The sequence below is a fragment of the Drosophila tropicalis genome, unplaced genomic scaffold, assembly GCF_018151085.1.
Source record: "Drosophila tropicalis isolate 14030-0801.00 unplaced genomic scaffold, ASM1815108v1 contig_694, whole genome shotgun sequence".
Taxonomy (NCBI): Eukaryota; Metazoa; Arthropoda; class Insecta; order Diptera; family Drosophilidae; genus Drosophila; species Drosophila tropicalis.
Genome location: NW_027173176.1, coordinates 5,676,009 through 5,694,085, shown reverse-complemented (window position 1 = coordinate 5,694,085; position 18,077 = coordinate 5,676,009). Strand labels below are relative to the sequence as shown.

At 36.3% G+C, this 18,077-nt stretch overlaps 2 protein-coding genes across 2 annotated transcripts; one reads left to right on the top strand and one right to left on the bottom strand.

Annotated features, from left to right (window-relative positions):
* Nucleotides 1-11,393: 11,393 nt before the first annotated feature.
* Nucleotides 11,394-14,697, bottom strand: PXo (P[[i]]-sensitive XPR1 orthologue). Its single transcript, XM_068292764.1, is given in 7 exon segments — nt 11,394-11,658; nt 11,725-11,967; nt 12,184-12,353; nt 12,605-12,799; nt 12,965-13,523; nt 13,525-14,154; nt 14,516-14,697. Coding segments are annotated over 7 exon segments (2,031 nt in total). The 5' UTR covers nt 14,585-14,697; the 3' UTR covers nt 11,394-11,493.
* A 1,295-nt stretch (nt 14,698-15,992) lies between these two features.
* Nucleotides 15,993-17,713, top strand: LOC137579073 (motile sperm domain-containing protein 2). The gene is made up of 4 exons (XM_068292761.1): nt 15,993-16,131; nt 16,251-16,873; nt 16,953-17,438; nt 17,505-17,713. The coding sequence occupies exons 2-4, from the start codon at nt 16,786-16,788 to the stop codon at nt 17,654-17,656; spliced, it is 726 nt and encodes a 241-aa protein (XP_068148862.1). The 5' UTR covers nt 15,993-16,131; nt 16,251-16,785; the 3' UTR covers nt 17,657-17,713.
* Nucleotides 17,714-18,077: the final 364 nt, after the last annotated feature.

Here is an 18,077-nt window from a genome sequence, read left to right as displayed (position 1 = left end):
CTACTCCAATGGACGAAGCGGACTTGGACACTTTATGCCATGGATAATGAGTTTTCCATTAGTGTTGAGTGCGGCAAGAAAACGATGATGCTTAAGTGAAAATTCAATTACTATATAACTAAGTGTAATAATGTTTTCATTCCGCCCACTCTTTTAGCCACATGTGGGCCAAAAATATGTACATGTTTAATGAGCAGTAGGAGCAACGGCAACGACAACGGCAAAGGCATTGGCGAAATATCCAAAGATTGACAAGGCAGCCACAACAATAACAATAGCAACAACAACCAAACACAAAGACTGTCAAAAACTTTATATCCCTAAAAGCAAGAAACTTTCGAGTTCCTTAGACAACTAACGAGAGTGAAACATATAGAGAACCAAAGAGATGGGCTGGTGGGAGCAGCACCATTGTTTGCATAGAAGATAAGCTCTGTCAACAGGCAACAGTAGCAACATGTTTCATTGTTGTTGGTTGAGTTACTTGAATTGAAATGGGCCGCCCCGTTAGCATAAAATTTAGACAGCAATTCATTAATTTGAGGCCTCTTAAAATGAACGAACGAACCACAATAGACCCACATCATCATCAGATAAAAAAAAATATTGACAAATTTTAGCCAGCTTAACGACTTACAACAACAACAACAACAAAAACAACAAACCAAACACTATAAAAAGAACTTTTCAATCTTTTTTGCAAATTGCAACAATTTAGAATGTAAATTTCTGGAAATTTTAAATCAAAATCAAAAGCTTTCACAACGAAATAGGGTTAACAAAAAGAAGCATTAAGTCAACCTTCGTCCTTGATGCACGCTTGAGTTCAACTGTTTGTTCACACATATATATATCTCTCCTTTGACCGTGATTTACTCATGGACCAATAAAAAAAAAAGAAAGGGAAACGTTTTACACCTGCCTGACTTTGGTCAGTCTATTAGCAACGTTGTCCTAGCAACATTCCAAGGCTGTCCAAGCGCTTCCTCCTTTGTCTCTCTTCGCTTTAAAAGGTATTTAATTAAATTTTGCCGTTTTAGGTAAATTTCCAACGGAAAACTGAACAGGTATAAAGTTAAGCTTTAAGCGAACCGAAATATTAATGATAATAATATTAAGTAACTAACGACAAAGCAACTCCCACTTGAAGCAATCAAGTCCAAAGAGGGTGCCGTTTGTTTGGTGTAGAGGGGAATGGATGTAGGTTTGGGTGGGAGGGGAAATTGTTGTTTATCTTGATGGAGGTGAAATGCCTAAATTCCTTTAACTCATTTTGAATGAGAGACGGAGCTCATTAGGCAAAAGCTCATTTTGAAGAACCTTTTCGCTTTGGTTCTTTTTTTCGGTTTTTTTTTTTTTTTGGTTGTTTTGGTGTTTAGTTTTTGTATGCCAAAGCCTTAGGAAAAAGGGTTGCGGTATGAAGAGTCCTTCGAAAAAAAAAACAAAGCCAGTAAACACCAAAAAGGTTGAGCCAAGGTATCTGACTATAGCGAAGTTTCAATACTCTGGTAAAGGTAAACCAAAAGGTAAACCAAAAAGGTAAACTCTGATGATGTTTATTCCCAACTATTTTCTATGCCTACACAATTTAAGAGTGCTTTAGGAAAGTCCGCTCATGAATGAACTGCTTGTTTGTAGTTCTAACTTGAATGAATTCTGCACACATTTGCACTGCTTACAACTGATAGCCATTTACTTCTGTAAACTCCAAGGATCGTCTCATAGGCATGGCCCTTGAGAGAGGGCCAAAAGTTGAACTTCCACTTAAGATAGGGTATACGCAAATCTAAAGTTAAATTAAAACATTGAGTTCTACATAGTAAACAAGTATTTATATGCCTACACCTAAGACTTTAAAGCATGTGTTTAATTCTCAGAGGACTCATTTAGGCTGAGAAGATTGATGCCTACATAAACCATTTGAATGGATTTATTACCGTCAATTTGCTAGATTCTTGGTCTTCCCTTTGTCTCACAGAGATTTAACAGCTAATTACCCTTAGTCTTTAAACGAATAAGTTATACACACTAAATAAACCTCGAAACACATACAGCATTAATGAATTGAATGCATTTTAACATTTCAGTCACCTCGACCTACAGAATTTATCAACAGCCAACTAATTGGGGCCTTTTTGTTTGCACGTTGCCATGGCAAAAAATCATTTTTCAGCTTTCACTCTCACTTTCGCTTTAAGCTGTTTGTAGTTAGTAACTAAGTATAGACAATTAGTATGATAATTTACGCTTGTTACAAAGTTATTAAATTAATGATAATTGTTATTGGCTTTCTTGCGTGCTCTGTCCATCAGCATTCGACTGCCTAATGACATAATAATAATATAACAATTTATCTACTTATGCTGTAATTGTTTAATGAACTAACGACTGAAGCTGAGGCAAGCAAATAATTGTTCTATGAACTTTCGATTTTTAATTTTAGTGTTTGTTTCTTACTCTTTAAATGTAATTTAGTTTGAAGTAGAGTTTGAAATTATCAAAATTAATCTAAATTTCATTGATTTTAATACTCGATTAATTCGAATTAATGGCAATAATAAAGAACATTCTCAGCCAAATAGCCTTGAAATTTGAACGAAGATTAGATAATTATTATTATTATTATTATTCAAAGCTCATTTAGGTGTAGTTGTTGTCTTTTTTAATCAGAAGTCATACACGAACCGAATATGTGCATATATTTATATTACCTAACCTATATATTGTTCTCTCTTTCGTATATCTCTCTCTTCCTCTCTCTATATATATATATTTATATATGTCTTTCACATACACATGTTCTACATATATTTAAGATTATAACATTCATTCATCATCAAACGACTTTTGAAAAAAGGAACAAACAAATAAGTGTAGCATACTATTTGGGGCATCTGAATGCCTGAGGTTTTTGTATAAATTTCTATTTATTGTATTTATTTTTAGAGACTTAAGCTTAATGTTTTTGGCCTTCTTTGCCATCTTACTACTTCGACTAATTGTTGAACAATTCATGAATATTAAATCTGGTTTCAAGACACTATATAGTATACAGAAGTGTGCATATATCTTTGATGTGCAAATTTGTGTTTTATGTCTGATATGCTAATTTTCTAAATGAATAAATATGTGATATATATGCACACATCCAGAGTGAAGGAGAGAGAGAGAGAGAGATACACTCATGCACTCTGATGATGGCTATGTAAAGTTTAACCTCTCTCATATATTTATGCTTGTCACATGCTGCGTATACGTAATAAAACAGCAGCAAAGTGACAACCAGCCAAACCGGCTTTCCTTTCATTTTCATTTTACTGACTGCCTGTCCGTCTACCCGTTTTCCTGTTTGCCTGCCTGACTGCCTACTCGCCTGCCTGTCCTTTTGCCAACTTGACTGCCTGACTGCCTGGCTGCCTGTCTGCCTGCCTGCCTGCCTGCCTGCCTGCGTGGCTTGTTTTCCCTATTCTCCCTGTTTGCTTTACAAAATGTATATAACTTTAGCTCAGTTGTCATAAGCCATAAATCAAGCGGAAGCAGCAGCGGCCGTAGACATCAGCAAGTGAAGTTGCTTTTTGAGAGTGTTTTTTATATTTGCAAACAGAGCAAGGAACTTGCCTTAAATGTGTCAATATTTTTCATATGTGTGACATAAAATTAACGAATTGCCTTTAAGTTTTCGCAGCCATTTCAATTTAATAAAGATAGATAATAAACATAAACTAAAGCTTTGCTCAGTTAAATATATATGAAAGGAGTCATTGAGAGTAAAATACTTGAATAATATTTAAGTATTTGAGTCAAACGGAATTTTAGCTTGATAAAGAGTATTTGAAAGTCAAGCAACATGCTTAACATGAATAAACACTTTCAAGAAAACCATATTAATTTAGTGAGATGTAATAATTTGATTACTGTTGTATTATTAAAACAAAGGTCAAGTGTAAGATGTCCAAAAGATTTGACAGTTTTGAGTGAATTTTGGGTAAATTTATATCCCGTCTTGAATGCCAGTCATTCTTTTTACTGAATCAAATTTACAATGTTGAAGCAAACATTGGACCATTCAAAGTGGCATTTACAAAGTTAAAGGTGTTTGGAATGAACATTAAGACCATAATGGAAAAATTTAACCTAGTAGTTGGTATTTTGGCTAAGTTTTAACAATGAAATTTGAACAATTCATGGAAAATTTTTTATTTAACCATCATCATCGTATCATCATTTATATCATTATTGTTGCTGGGGCTGTTTTATCTTGCTGACTCATTTTAACGCTTATTATTTCATCAGAAAATGTCCTTCTCCTCCGGCCCCCTCCATACATTATGAATCTTAATGGAATTGACACAGAGTAAATAATGAAAAGTTCTCTTGCAGTGTAACCAAATACGTCACAAAACTGACAGACTCTCTGCCTAGTTCAGAATCATCATAAACAGTTCCCATTCCCCCCATTCCATTTACCGACCTACTTGCCCACCATCCGAAAAGAAAAACAAACTTAAATGCTGGAAAATTCTGTTGATATTTCATTAGACTATTTCAATTGTTGTTTTTGCTGTTTGGTATGTTTTTTCTGTGTTCATTTTGAAATGGAATTTCGCATTGTCAAAACTTGGCGGGACACTTGACATTAACTTTAAGATATCCCCAGCCCATCCTATTCAACCTTCAATTCCATGAATGAATGTCAAGGCAAATTTTGTATTTTGATCCCAACGTTAACCAAAACTCAGTGAAGCGTAAATGTTGTAAATCATAAATCGGCTTTAAATTTTCAAATGATATTTTCATTTAAATCATTTCAAAAAGAGCCCAAAGGTAAGTTAAGTAGCTTAAGCTTTTCTGATAAATTGAATACGAAAAGGTTGACAAAAAATGTAAGCATTATCTTTTTATCTTTGTAATACTTTTTTTTTCCTTTTCTCCTATAAAGCTCCACCAATATTCATAACTTAATGTCTTTTATGCGTCTATTGGGTCGCATTTGATATCCGTTTTTGGTGCGTCCATTAGTTTCCATCAAATTTCCAGCGGCCGAGGCAAACATAAGCAAAACAAAAAGCAATAAGTATCCCTACACTGACAGAAAATCATTAAAAAGAATTGAATATTCTAATCCGGTCCATAATGGAAAATATGTAACTTATAATTTGTAGTCTTTAGATTTATGTGAGTTAGAGTTAGAGGCAAATTAGTACAAAAGGACACAAAAGGATTTAATTGCTGGTTTATGTCTTCTCCAAAACGAATCAAAACTTTTGACAAATCGAAATTCTTTTCCCCCACTTGAAAGAACATTTTGTTGCCAAAAAAGAAGCTTTTAAGGGGTAAAGGAACTATAAAATATTCAACACTTTCCTTGAGCTTACAAATTTTCTTTTCACGGCTGCCTAAACTAAGCCGCCCGTGACGTTTGGTAATAGTTTTCTGTATAGAATTTTCTATGGTGTAAACATATATTGGCTTTAGCATGTGGTGAATGACTGATAAATAATAAATATAAATATATACATATTATAAATAGCACTTGCCCACATACTCCCTGCTCCCTTCGCCCCAGCGCCAATGTTCTCAGGATGGTTTTCTTTCTCTTGTAGCTCTTTGTCCCTCTTCTTTCTCTCGGTGTCATCAATCAATGGCATATGAGGTTAAAGGCCTTCAACTTTTATTTCCGCATCAAATTACTCAGCATATTCGGCACGCACTCATGAGATTTTTGTTCGAGCCAATATTTATTTAGGCTTAGGCATTGAGTTAAAGCCACAAAATGTTAAAGCCAAATGTGAATGTCAAAGTTGTACGAAGTTGTTTGGGAATTTAGTCGTAGTTGTTGTGGTCTCTCTTCGCAGGCTGTCAAAATGTTGTTTCATGGTTAATTAAAAGTTGTTCGGCATTCGATTAGCATAATTAGGGCAAATTGGCTAAAAGTGATTGGTAGAACTGTTGATGGTGGGCCCAATGGCAAGCAATGAAGTAATCTTGTCGTATCCTCTTAGACAATCGGTCTCTCTTTCTCTCTGTCTCTCTCTCTGTAGCTCTCTATCTGTGATAAGTTCTTTGCCTGGCGTTCCAATGTCTTGTGTTGTAGTCTTCTTAAATTAATTAACTTTTAATGTAAACAATTTGTTTAATTAATACCAAATCGTTGTGGATGCTTAGGATTTGTGGTTAAAGCCAAAACACCTTAATTGTTCGAGTTTCTATTCAAATTCAAATCTTGTCAGTCACTTAAAGAAATTATCGATTTCTATTTATAGATACTTACAAATACTTATATGTAATTATTTGATGAGCAAAACAGGATTCACAAGATGCAACACGTGCTTTTTTTATTGATGTGAAATAATTGCAAAGTTCATTCCAGAAAGTCCTTCCCGCCATCCACCATTCCCAAAGGTACTTGAACAATGGATGACGAGGACGACACGAGTCAGCTAAATAAAACGTGGTAAAAGTGAAAAAACACTTCAAAAAGCGAGGGGGAGGTAAGTATGCATTGTTAAGTCTGCTTCACTGGTTAAAAACCAAAGTCAAAGGCCATTTGTTGCGTTATACAGATCTTTCCACATAAGAGAATCCCCACCAACTTGCCAATTAATTGCTGTCAATAGAAACTTATATCAAAAGATATAAATTATACAGTTTCTCAGTATTGCATCAGCGTCAGTATACCACCTACATCCATACCTGCATTTGAATGATTCGTTTATACATAGATGTCTTCCTGGAAAGGTGTATCCTTCTCTTACTAGCTTAGCTCAAGGTTATCTTATCTTTATTCAACTTTAACTTGGACTTGCTGATTAGACGAATATAATAGACACTTTGCCAACTAGAAACAAAATTTTTTTTAGAATCTATATCTATTTCAATATCTCATAATTTGATTGTAATTAAAGTCTAGAATATCAGGATATCTAGAAATATTTAAAATTACAACAATTTGTTCCATTAAATTCCAAGAACATATACACAAATGATTTTGTTTTTCAGGATGGTTTCTTTGCGTTGCTTGGGCAATGATTTTGAGGTATTTTCTTTTGCCTTTTAAGATAAGAAATAAAATTGTTTTTGTAGGTTCTTTTTTTTTGTGACTAGTTATAAACAAAAGAAGAAAAAAATATATTCATATCATCGTCGCCCTTTTTTGATGGCCTTTGGCATCGGTGGAACATGGTGACCGTAAGGCATTAGATAAGTGAGTTTCATCCTTTTTTTGTTGGCAATGAATGTTTTTTATGAGCTCACGTCGAAGGATAAGTTGGTTGGTTGGTTGGTTGAAGGGGCGGGCAAGTGGGTAGATTTTTGTATGTGGGCTGTGTTATGATTATATGTATGCCATCATTTAGCCACGTTTAATTTTAAAACCAACCAACCAACCAACCACCAACAACAACAACAGAAAGAAAACAGCACCCAGAGATGAGTTTTACTTTGATAAGCATTTTTTGCTTTTGACTTTTCTTCCATCTCCTCTCCATCTACCGCGGGGCGAATTGATAAAGGCTTGTTTTTCTGCTCAAAATGTGTGTTTTCCTTCCTTTCATTTTGCTGCCTTTGACAGATGAAAGTGTCGGTTTGGTTGTTGTATGTAACCAGGGATTTTCGAACCATAAAAGCATGGTTCGCCTTGCCAGTCTAACCTACTTTTTAGCTCCATCCCAAGTCTTTTCTCTTACTTTCATCAAAACTTTAAGCCTTTAACATGTGTGTGAGTGGAACTGATTTTGTGATTTTTCTTCTTCCTGAGTAAGGAGGAGGAAAAGCAGCTCTGATGACAACTGTGAAAACTGCTGCTACTTTTCCGGCAGACTATTTGAGGCTGTCAAAGTCGATTTCCATTGATTTGATAGAAGGCAGCAACCGACTAGATACTGAAACCAAACACCACCCCTCCCCCAGACAGAGAAACACACTCCAATCGAATGTTAAAATGTGAAAATGTTTCGTTGCTGACAAGCACTTGCAGTTTAAGTTTCTCTAGCACGACAATAGAAAGTGCCGTAATAAATCTGTAAGCTCCCCTCCCACAGTGCGTATACGCAACAATTTGTTGGCACTAGAAAACTTTGATTTTTTTTTTTTTTGTGTTTAACGCAAAAATAAAGCCCCAATTAAATTACAACCGCTATTCCGATTTATTCTAATTGCCTTAAAGTTCAATGGGGGACTTGTATATAAGACCATCAGTTGCAGTTGCAGCTGCAGTTGCGATTGCATCTTCCATCTTCCCTTTCCATCTGCATGAGGTGATTAATGAATGAACTAGATTCCCTTACAGATTAAAATAACAATAGAATTGCAAAATGCAAAGCAAACTCCAAGTTAAACAATGCAAGTACGAATTGAGAATGAAAGGAATGATGAGAGAGAGAGAGAGAGTTAAATAAAGGCGATTAACAACAAAATTGCCATCTCTGAAAATAACTATATTTCATTATACTATACACAAAGCTTTCTTATTGTACTGAATATGAGCTTTGAAGATGAAACTCTAAAATCTGAATTTTATGCCTTACACATTAAGTGGAAATTAAAACTTTATGCAGCTTAAATGCTGATTAGGAAAATCATAAAACGTAGAGAACTTCAATTCATATACCTAATACAACCATTCTAATTTAAGCACAATAGTAAAAGAAGTCAACAGAAAAATGAAAATATATGTGGGAAACTGTTATTGTTCGTACAAACATTTCTATAGATAATAAGCAGCTTAAGCTGAATGAAACTTAAATGGTTTTCTGTTTGTCAAGTGAAACTCAATATGTTCTTTTGCGCAGCCATTGAAAAATCAATTAAATCTGTCATTTTATCCAATCATTTATCATCACTTATGTCTGATGGATGGTAAATTGATTTTTACACAGAATATGAAATTAAATTTATCTTTATTTTATTTTTTTCTGGATTCAGGGAATCAAACGGTTTCCACTTCACAATGCCAATGACCAAACTGTTTAATATGCGTGAGCAATTTTATTTTTTGTTTTTGACAACTTTTACGTTTTCCTTGTTGGTTTTATTATTATTATCATTAATATTTTTCAGCTTCTGTTTGGGGCAATTTTTCACTGCAATGGAAGGAAAACAAGTGGGGGGTTTTAATGAAAATTGACGGAATTTGACTTTAATCTAGTTAGTATTGTCAAATTGACTTGACATGCCAACGATAAGGTTCACCAAATCCATATGGCATAAAGGCACTTTAAGCTAATCTTGGACATTGATAAGTTGGAATAAGAAAAAAAAAAACAAAACGGAAATTACTTAACGATTTGTCTCTCTCTATCTTGCACTCTCTCTCCCTCCCTCTCTTTGGTTTTTTTTGTAAATGGGTCATATTAAAAAATGTTAAAATCGTATTCCATTATTGCATAATTTGCGACATTTATTTTCCTCTTTTTTGGTTTTTTTTTTTTGTTGTTTTTGGTAGCAAGTGCAAATAACCCGACAATAAATCATTCAATATGTATATTTATATATATATATATACATATATTATGTGTGTATGAGTAAGTATCCACATTCATTCATTCATTCATTCATCAATCAATCAATAAACATTAGCAGCTGTGTCTCTTCTGCCCTTTGGGTAAACAGCTCAAAACCCTAAGCACTTAAGACCAACATTTTTAAATAGAAAACAAAAAAAAAAGCGCTTTACCTTGCAAAAGATACTGTTATCGATGTGATAAGCCGTTAGATTTAGATTTGGACTTTGCATAACCGTAAAAATATCTATATAGCAGCTACCTACAAGTTTTGTATTCAATGTCAGTAACTTAGCAAACCAATAATAATTTGTACCTACAAACACTTAAAAATATATAAATATATATATGTATGTATATATGTATGTATAAGTAACGTGAGAGCTATCTTGCACGATTTTTACCATGACAACAATCAAGCAAAAAATAAAACGAAACACCAATTATTTTTAGGCAAATTTTAGAAACTGAAACTTTTGCAGATTTACCAAACTTTTCATACCCTGTAAATAATGACCTATAACAAAAGCCATCCATAGCTTGAAAACTATTTCTTATGTTTCAGAAGACTTCGAAAACCTTTAGAGACCTTCGTATCAATATTTAGAAACTTTTTAAACAACTCAAGAAGAGTTTGAAATGGATTCCGAAATCCGTTAAATTCAAACGATAGTTAGAAATGACATAATAATTACTTTTTTTGATCTTCATTATTCATTAATATGTAATGCTTTATTGTGGAAAAAGCGCCATCTACGTCGGGATTTGAACTCAAAAACGTAAAAAGTATATTTCCGAATTAGTAACTGTCTACTGAGTCATAATATATACTATAATAGATGTATAATACATGTACTGAAAAGACTTTTAGATACCATACTAGGCTGGCTGAAGGCTTTGGCTTCCAGGCGTGACCAGACTCTTGTAACTAATTCTCATTGAAGAACCTGGCCAGAGTCTCATTCAAACTCATTCCGGATCTAGTCCGAGCGACCTCATGGGGAAACTTCAAATTCTTCCATGAGGTCAAACATCGTCAGACAGAATCATTTGTTAGTAAATTGGGCTAAAATTAACATTAGATACTAGAATCTCTTGTGATCTAAGGGTATTAAAAACTATAGAGAAGCATTCATAACTTGAGAACTTTTGTCGAATCTGTTGGAAAAGAGGAAAAAACTCATTTTTCTACATATACATATATATGTACATATATACGCCATTTTACTTTTATATACATACATGTCTAGCTCTTTACAAAGACAAAGTCTACTTTAACTTTTGCTTGGTCTTCTGGAGTCAAGAGAAACTTTTATGTTATATTTTACCTTGATGGGGGTAGGTAAATTTGGTGTTTAAAGCCGCAGTCAATGGACGTGGTTTGGTTTGAATTTCATTTTGTTTCAAACAAATTATTTAAAATGTTTGCGAAAGTTATGTTTCTATGTTAAGAGGAAGACAGACAAGGTGTCGAAAAGGTGTCCTCTAACTAAATGCACACACGCACACGCACAAAATGTCAACGAAATAAAATGGAAAGTATATGATGGCTTTACGATGAAATAAACACATTCGGCACGTCCTACACATTGGCATCATCATCACCATCAGCAACAACAACAACAGCAACCACCCGCCTACCCACCTAACTACCAATATATGTATGTATGTAGAACCAGTAGTCACATCATTTGGCCATATTGTCCGCTCCTCTGCACAGTTCAATCGAATCGAATCGGAAATGTACCTAGTTACATAATCACAATTCATTGGAGTAGAAAGAGCACACACACACTCACTGACACACCCACACGCACTCACACACACTCACCCACTGAAAAGCGACAGTGAAAATTGTAATGCCTTTTCATTTGTTTATTCAAGATATAACAATTTGGTTTAGTGTGTTGTTTAACTATTTTAATTAATATGGACTCTTCGTTTCTGTGTGCTTTTTATATGGGTAAGGATATTTATCAAATATCCACATCAGCTACCCGCATAGATCCTCTATCGATTCACCTTGAAGGAGCAAACGCTGCAATTGTTGCTCCTGTTTATTGTTATTTTTCTTTGTGGCCGATTTGCCGCCAGCGGCCTTGCCACGTCGACGATTTATCACCCCATCCGATTCGTCCATCATTCGTAGAATTGTTGTCTGTCCCAATAGAAGAGGTGCAGATAGAAAGAGAAGAAGCAGAGGTTTCTGTGCGGGCGCGCTTACCTGATCCGAACAATCCATTGGGGCAACAGATATATCACGTACTGCCCTAAATTTACCTACATTATTTAAATGCTCATTCTCTAAACGAAAATAATTCCAAATGAAACGGCGAAAAACCTCTAAAGGACTCAAAATGGTCATCATGACATCTCCTTCAATGTAGCCAGCCTCAATTAGACTCATGGATAGAGTCCAACTAAAGCGTAAAATTAAATCCTCAATTATGCCAAAATAGTAGAACCACTGTAAGATACAACAGCAAAGAGCAAAGAAGAGAATAGCAGAGTGTGTGGGTGGTTGAGTGGTGCGTACGTGTGTGTGTGTGTGTGTGGGGTGTATGTAAGTTAATGAATGCGAATGAAAGATTGTTTTACGTGCCATTTCAAGCAAATATTTATAGCGGCCATTAGTCTTGTGGAATACCCCAATTCACCCGCCCCCTTTCTGGCCACAACTCACCGTCGATGAATAAACGATTTCCTCACGCAAGAATCGATTGTCGCCCGCCTTCGAATCGAATAGACCCCAGTCCATTTTGATATCCCAAGTATATGCATAACAGGATGAGAAGATGGCTGCTGTAATCCAGCAATAGAACCATGGATTCTCTTTGGATAGTGGATACGTTTCTAATAGAATTCAAGACAAAAAGAGATAGATAGAGAGAGAGAGTGGGAAAGGAAATTGCGTGTTATTATTATGTGCGGCTCAATAAAATTAACATGAATTTGCGGTTGTCATACGAAATAAATGAGTGGACCAAAACACTAATTGGCACTGAACTATAAACAACACGTGTGCGTGTGTGTGTGTGTGTGGAGTGAAATGGGACCACCAACCACCTTTCCATGGTAATGGTGTTGTTGTTGTGTGTACTTACCCGTTGTTGTATGATATTTATGCGCAAATATGACCACAAAAAATGATGTAGCATATTTTGCCGCATTCACCAGATGCGGAAAGGCTTCTTTTGTATCACGATATCGACGTATGCATTGTGCGAAACGAAAATAGGCAGGCATTATGGCCACAATGGGATGCAATAAGGATACATATTCCACACAATGATTGCCAGCTGAAAAAAAAACAAAAAAAAAAACACAAAAACGAAATGCATAAAATTTATTCAACAAGTGCAAAAATTTCATAAAGAGAAAACCTCTTCGACCATATAAAAGCATTGACACATTTCTAGATACGCCAATGTTTGAGCTCTGTGTTTATGGATCTATTCACTCACCTTTGCCAGCCTTATGCCATGTGGGATTTCGTCCAAAGAAACAAATTAGAAATGGTATGTCCAAAAAGGCCGGTACCATGCTATTCAATTGGTCAGCTAACCAGAAATCAGCAAAATTAACAAAACAAAATGGAGCCATTACTACACGACTCACAACACGTATTGCCCAGTATCTGGCCTCATGATGAAACGTTTTCGTTGGATTCAACAAGAAGGCCGCCATCAGGGTATATAGAAATAATGGGGCTGCATATTGTGGAATACCCAGGGGATCACAAAAGATGTAGCTTAGCACACAGCAAGCCCAAATAACACCAAACACCGATGCAATTTCCATAATGTTCTGCTCAGATAGATGATTGCGGGGATCTAGTTCGAAGATTAGGACGTGATTCACACCCGATGAACGCCACCCGTAAACATTGACGCCCCAAAGGAAAAGGCATTCGATAAGTAAGAATGGCGCACGAAACATGCGCATACCAACACGCCAATTCTCACCGAATCCATAGAACATAGCGGCTATAATCACCGTGATGAAGAGCACAACGAATGCCCCCCGAAAAGAGACCAACCTTGAATGTGGTCCATGGACTCTGTTGTTCACCCAGCGGTGGTACTCTTAGTCTCTTCATGGCTCTTTGCCTATCACCACCTTCGATGTCCTGGGTAACAGCCTGTTCGGTCTCTTGGATCAACCGATCGATGTCCTTGTTGGTATAGAAATGTGCTGCTTCTACATGATCGGTACGCCAGCGTGCCCCATAGTCGACACTCAATAATTTATCATGCTTCTTGAGTATCTTGCGAAAACCGGTGAAATTAAGATTCTGATAGTTTTGCAGCAATATGAGACCCAAGTAGAATTCACTAAATGCCAATTTGAGATCCTGAATTTTACGTGCCGGCACATTTTTCTTGCCCAATGGCGTACGACGTTTCCAGGCCGGTTGTTTCTTTAAATGCCCCAATTCCAATGCTTCGGTCAGTTCGCTGCGCAATGAACCATATTTACGTGTTGCTTCAGCCATTTTCTCCGAGTAGAAGGTATTTATCTTGGCCAGTTCCTTATCGCAATAGTGAAAAAATTCCTCATCAAATTTGGCAAAATATCGTGTTAACATCTCACGATCAACTAACTCGGCGGATGGTGATTGTTCGATGGCTGCATACAGCATGGCCTTCATTTCCTGTATGGAACGAAAAAGAAACAACTCTTTAATTTCTCTCAATGTACTTTTTGGTGGAGGAAGGGGCGAAACGGGAGGGTTACTCCTCTTTCTCTCTAATCCCTAAGACGATTTGTTTACGTTTTGGGGTAGCAAAACAAAAATATGCCGTTAGCTCCAAGGCGCCTGCGTCAAATGTTTTATGTTTGCCGCTCGAGCTTTTTAGGCCATCAGCTGTCTTGCCATACGGCAAAAAAAGCTTTACATACACTTTTCGATTTTGTATCTATAAGATACATACATACATACATATGTACATATATTTTCCCACACATTTTCGGTTTTTCAGGTTTTTTCTTTTCTTTTCGTTCGTTGGATTTACCTCATAGTTTATGTATTGCTTACGCCACTCGGGCGTTATGTGCGCCGTTAAATGCTCGGCAAATTTCATTGTTGTTGGTATCAGGAATTGTCCTTTTTTTAATTTCAGTCAAAGTTGGCGAATCTTTGAGATCTTTCTTTCAACTGGCTTCCGTCTGGGGCAAGGACGCACGTTTTTCACCCGTAAACAATACAAACACAACTGGGGCCAGGCGAAAGTTCTTCATGTGCGTTTGGTCCAAAAAGGCAAATTGGAGGCAGGCAGGCGGCATGAAAAGCTTTCAAATATATGTTAATGTCATTCATTTTGTTATTGTCCTCTCATTGCCATTTCTCTTCTCCTTCTCGCTCTCTCCGTCTATCTGTCTGTTTGTCTCTTCATCCATCTATTTACGTCTCTTTTTTCTAGCTCTCTCTCTCTTTTTACAATATATTTCAATGTCAACAATAAACAAACTCAGATGATGCTGGGAGCCATCATCAACCACTGGTTGGCTGGTGGTAGAAATGCTATAAAACTAAATGGAACGAGGATCAAGGTTATTTTGAATTGACCAAGTCTTTCTGAGCTAACATTGCGTATACGTAATGCTTTTTTTTTCAACTCTTTCAGAACTTTCAGATCAATTTTAAAGACTATTTTAACAACTTGATGGTCAATTCTTTGGCACACAAATGTCCTTTAAATAAAAACAGAAAATATTGACAACTTGCCATGAATAATGAAACAAAAATTGGTTTAAATTTATGAGGAAGTTGCAAATATTTCAATTTCAAAATGCAAAAAGCTCCTGGTATCGCTTTTAGATCATTACATATGAAAGAATATGGCTAGATCAGTTCTGCTGTTCATTGCAGATCAATAATCTATATATGTATAAATGTAGTTTACATGTTCGATATAACATTTTACAAGCAATAAATGCAAATTATGACACTATGACTTTTAAAGATCACCTAAAACTTAACTCATTTGGGGTTAGAGGGCTCATCTAGTAATTACACGTGCAAACATTTATGGGTTTTAGGCCCCTCAGGTGAGATTTCGTTGTCAATTGTTTAATATCTATATTGGTATATTCAGTCTAAAGTCTAAGGTGTCATGGCTGTTCAGATGTGAAACCATTTTGCATTATAAGCAGAATAAAATATATATTTATATAGGGATTATTAAATCGGGGAACTACCATAACGTTCATATATTCTCTTTTCGAATGTGCCAGGGAGCTCTATATACATACGTACATGTATATTGAAACTTGTTTTTCTTATGATATATTTTCAGCTTCTTCATGCTGATTCACTACTAATTGGGACAAAACCAACCCCCCCAACCAGTTGGCATTTCTTATACCCATTTTTTGTGTGTGATCTTTGAACAAAGCCAAGTTGATCCATAATTTATAAAAATAATTATTTTCTGGGATAAAAAGTAACAAATGTTTGGTTGTGGATCGAGTAGTCCGAAACAAAAATCAAGCAATCTAATAAAAGAGTAAAAAGAAGCAACAAAAAAAATTCCAAATCAATTTTTCCAAAGTTTCAATATATTTATACAACAAGACCATAAACAAAATATTGCCAAGCCTGCCAGTGGGTCGTTGTTATCGCAATTGAGTGAGTTCCATATATTCTCCCCTTGCCGAGCTCTTTGTCTATCCTCCACCGACTCTTCCTAACCGTGTGTGTGTGTTTCTGTTGTTTTTCATTTTATTTCATTTTATTATTGATTAAAGAACCAGCCACATCAGAGACGAAACGTCAGGGGGCAATAGCAACAACAAACGTCGACATCCACATCAGCATTAGCTCATTGCCCTCCCCCTTCCGCTCCCCCTCCACCGTACAACGCCACTACACACAACCGCATTGAGTCATTTACATGATCGCTTCAGCAGAGGGGAGAGGGAGGAAACAATAACAACAAAACCGGAGCACATGTATGTATGTGAAGTGAAGAGCAGCGGAACGAGCACTTGAGAAGCATTTCTGGCTGGTCTGGCTGTCAGTTAATGATTAGCCCGCTTGCTGGCAAGTCAAAATCCAGATTCAACAACGACAACGTTTCAAGTGATACTTCGGTTGCAGTTGTTGTTGGTGTTTTCCATATTCATTTTATCACATTCTCCACTGATAAGAGAGACGGTTAACGCCGGTGATATTGTTTCTTTTCCGCAATAAGTTGGGTGAATGGTTTTTGGCTTTTTCATATAAATCCGTGGCAAGCGTTTATTTGGTGTTCATTCACATTGAAGATTTCCAAGTAGTAAAATGCCTAAAGGTAAAGTTCCTACAGCTGATCAGATTAGCGAAGTAAAGACCGCTATACTGAAAAAATTGGAATCGGAACCGCCAGCAGGTAAGTGGAGAAGGACTTGACTACTACATGCAGTGGAACTGACTTACGGATTTGCCCCGACACTCCCCTGTCCATGTAGATCCCTTCCATCCCAATGATCTGAAGCGCATTAACGATAATGATCTCTGGATTGCCTCCCTGTTGGAGGCCTATGATCTGGATGTCGAGAAATGCATCAAGAGGCTCTGGGAGAATTTGGCTTGGCGCAAAAGCTACGGCGTTTGGGATATCAATGAAACGAATGTGAACCAAGAATTCCTACGCGATGGCCAAATCTATGTGCACAACAAGGATAAGGAGGGCAAACCATTGCTGATTCTTAGCCTAAAGAAGCACACAAAGAGCCAGAATCTAGAGGAACTTTTGCGTGTCATTGTCTACTGGGTGGAGCGTGTTCAACGTGAATCCTATTTGGAGAAGATAACCATATTCATGGATATGACTGGAGCTGGCTTAAGCAACATGGATTTGGACTTTATCAAGGGTATAATTGGTCTATTCGAGACAAAGTATCCAAATGCTCCCAACTATATTCTTGTTCATGAACTGCCCTTCTTGCTAAATGGTAAGTCCTAACCCACCCCCAAGAAAATGGAAGTTGTTCATTATTTTCCCTTCTTCCTTTTGATAGCTGCCTTTAAAATAGTTAAAACCTTTATGCCAGCTGATGCATTGGAAATTCTACGTGTGACAACCAAGAAAAATATTGGTGAATTTGTTGATCCTGATAATTCCTTGAAATTGTGGGGCGGCAACGATGACTACGAGTACAAATTTGCCTAAGGCGAAAAAACAATACCAAAAATCTGTAAAAAAAAAAAAAAAAAGTGTAAATAATACAATATTTATTGCCTGAAATAACTTGGAGTTATATATTTCTGTGTGTGTATGTGTGTGTGTATTTAATTTTTATTTTTTTAGTGTTTTGTTTTTTAGGCTCAGCTTAAAAGCTTATAGCGAATGTGAAAGCTTAATATACGCGTTTTTTTGTTTTTTTTCTTTTGTTTTTGCACCGCTCTTTATTGAAATGCACAAAACGTTCTATTGCACCAGGTGGAGAGTGGGTGAGAGCGAGAGAGACAGAGAGAGAGGGAGAGAGAGAACCAGGTAATAGTGCTCCATATACATACATATAAACCCCCGACGACGACGACGACGACAACGACGACGTACGCCCCTTGACTACATAACGAACAAACGAACG

What these genes read in the sequence shown, in the direction of transcription:
- LOC137579073 (XM_068292761.1), top strand. Translation starts at nt 16,786, where the DNA reads ATGCCTAAAGGTAAAGTTCCTACAGCTGATCAGATTAGCGAAGTAAAG. An exon ending in GGAATCGGAACCGCCAGCAG is followed by an intron (nt 16,874 to 16,952) that starts GTAAGTGGAGAA and finishes CTGTCCATGTAG; the next exon opens with ATCCCTTCCATCCCAATGAT. An exon ending in ACTGCCCTTCTTGCTAAATG is followed by an intron (nt 17,439 to 17,504) that starts GTAAGTCCTAAC and finishes TCCTTTTGATAG; the next exon opens with CTGCCTTTAAAATAGTTAAA.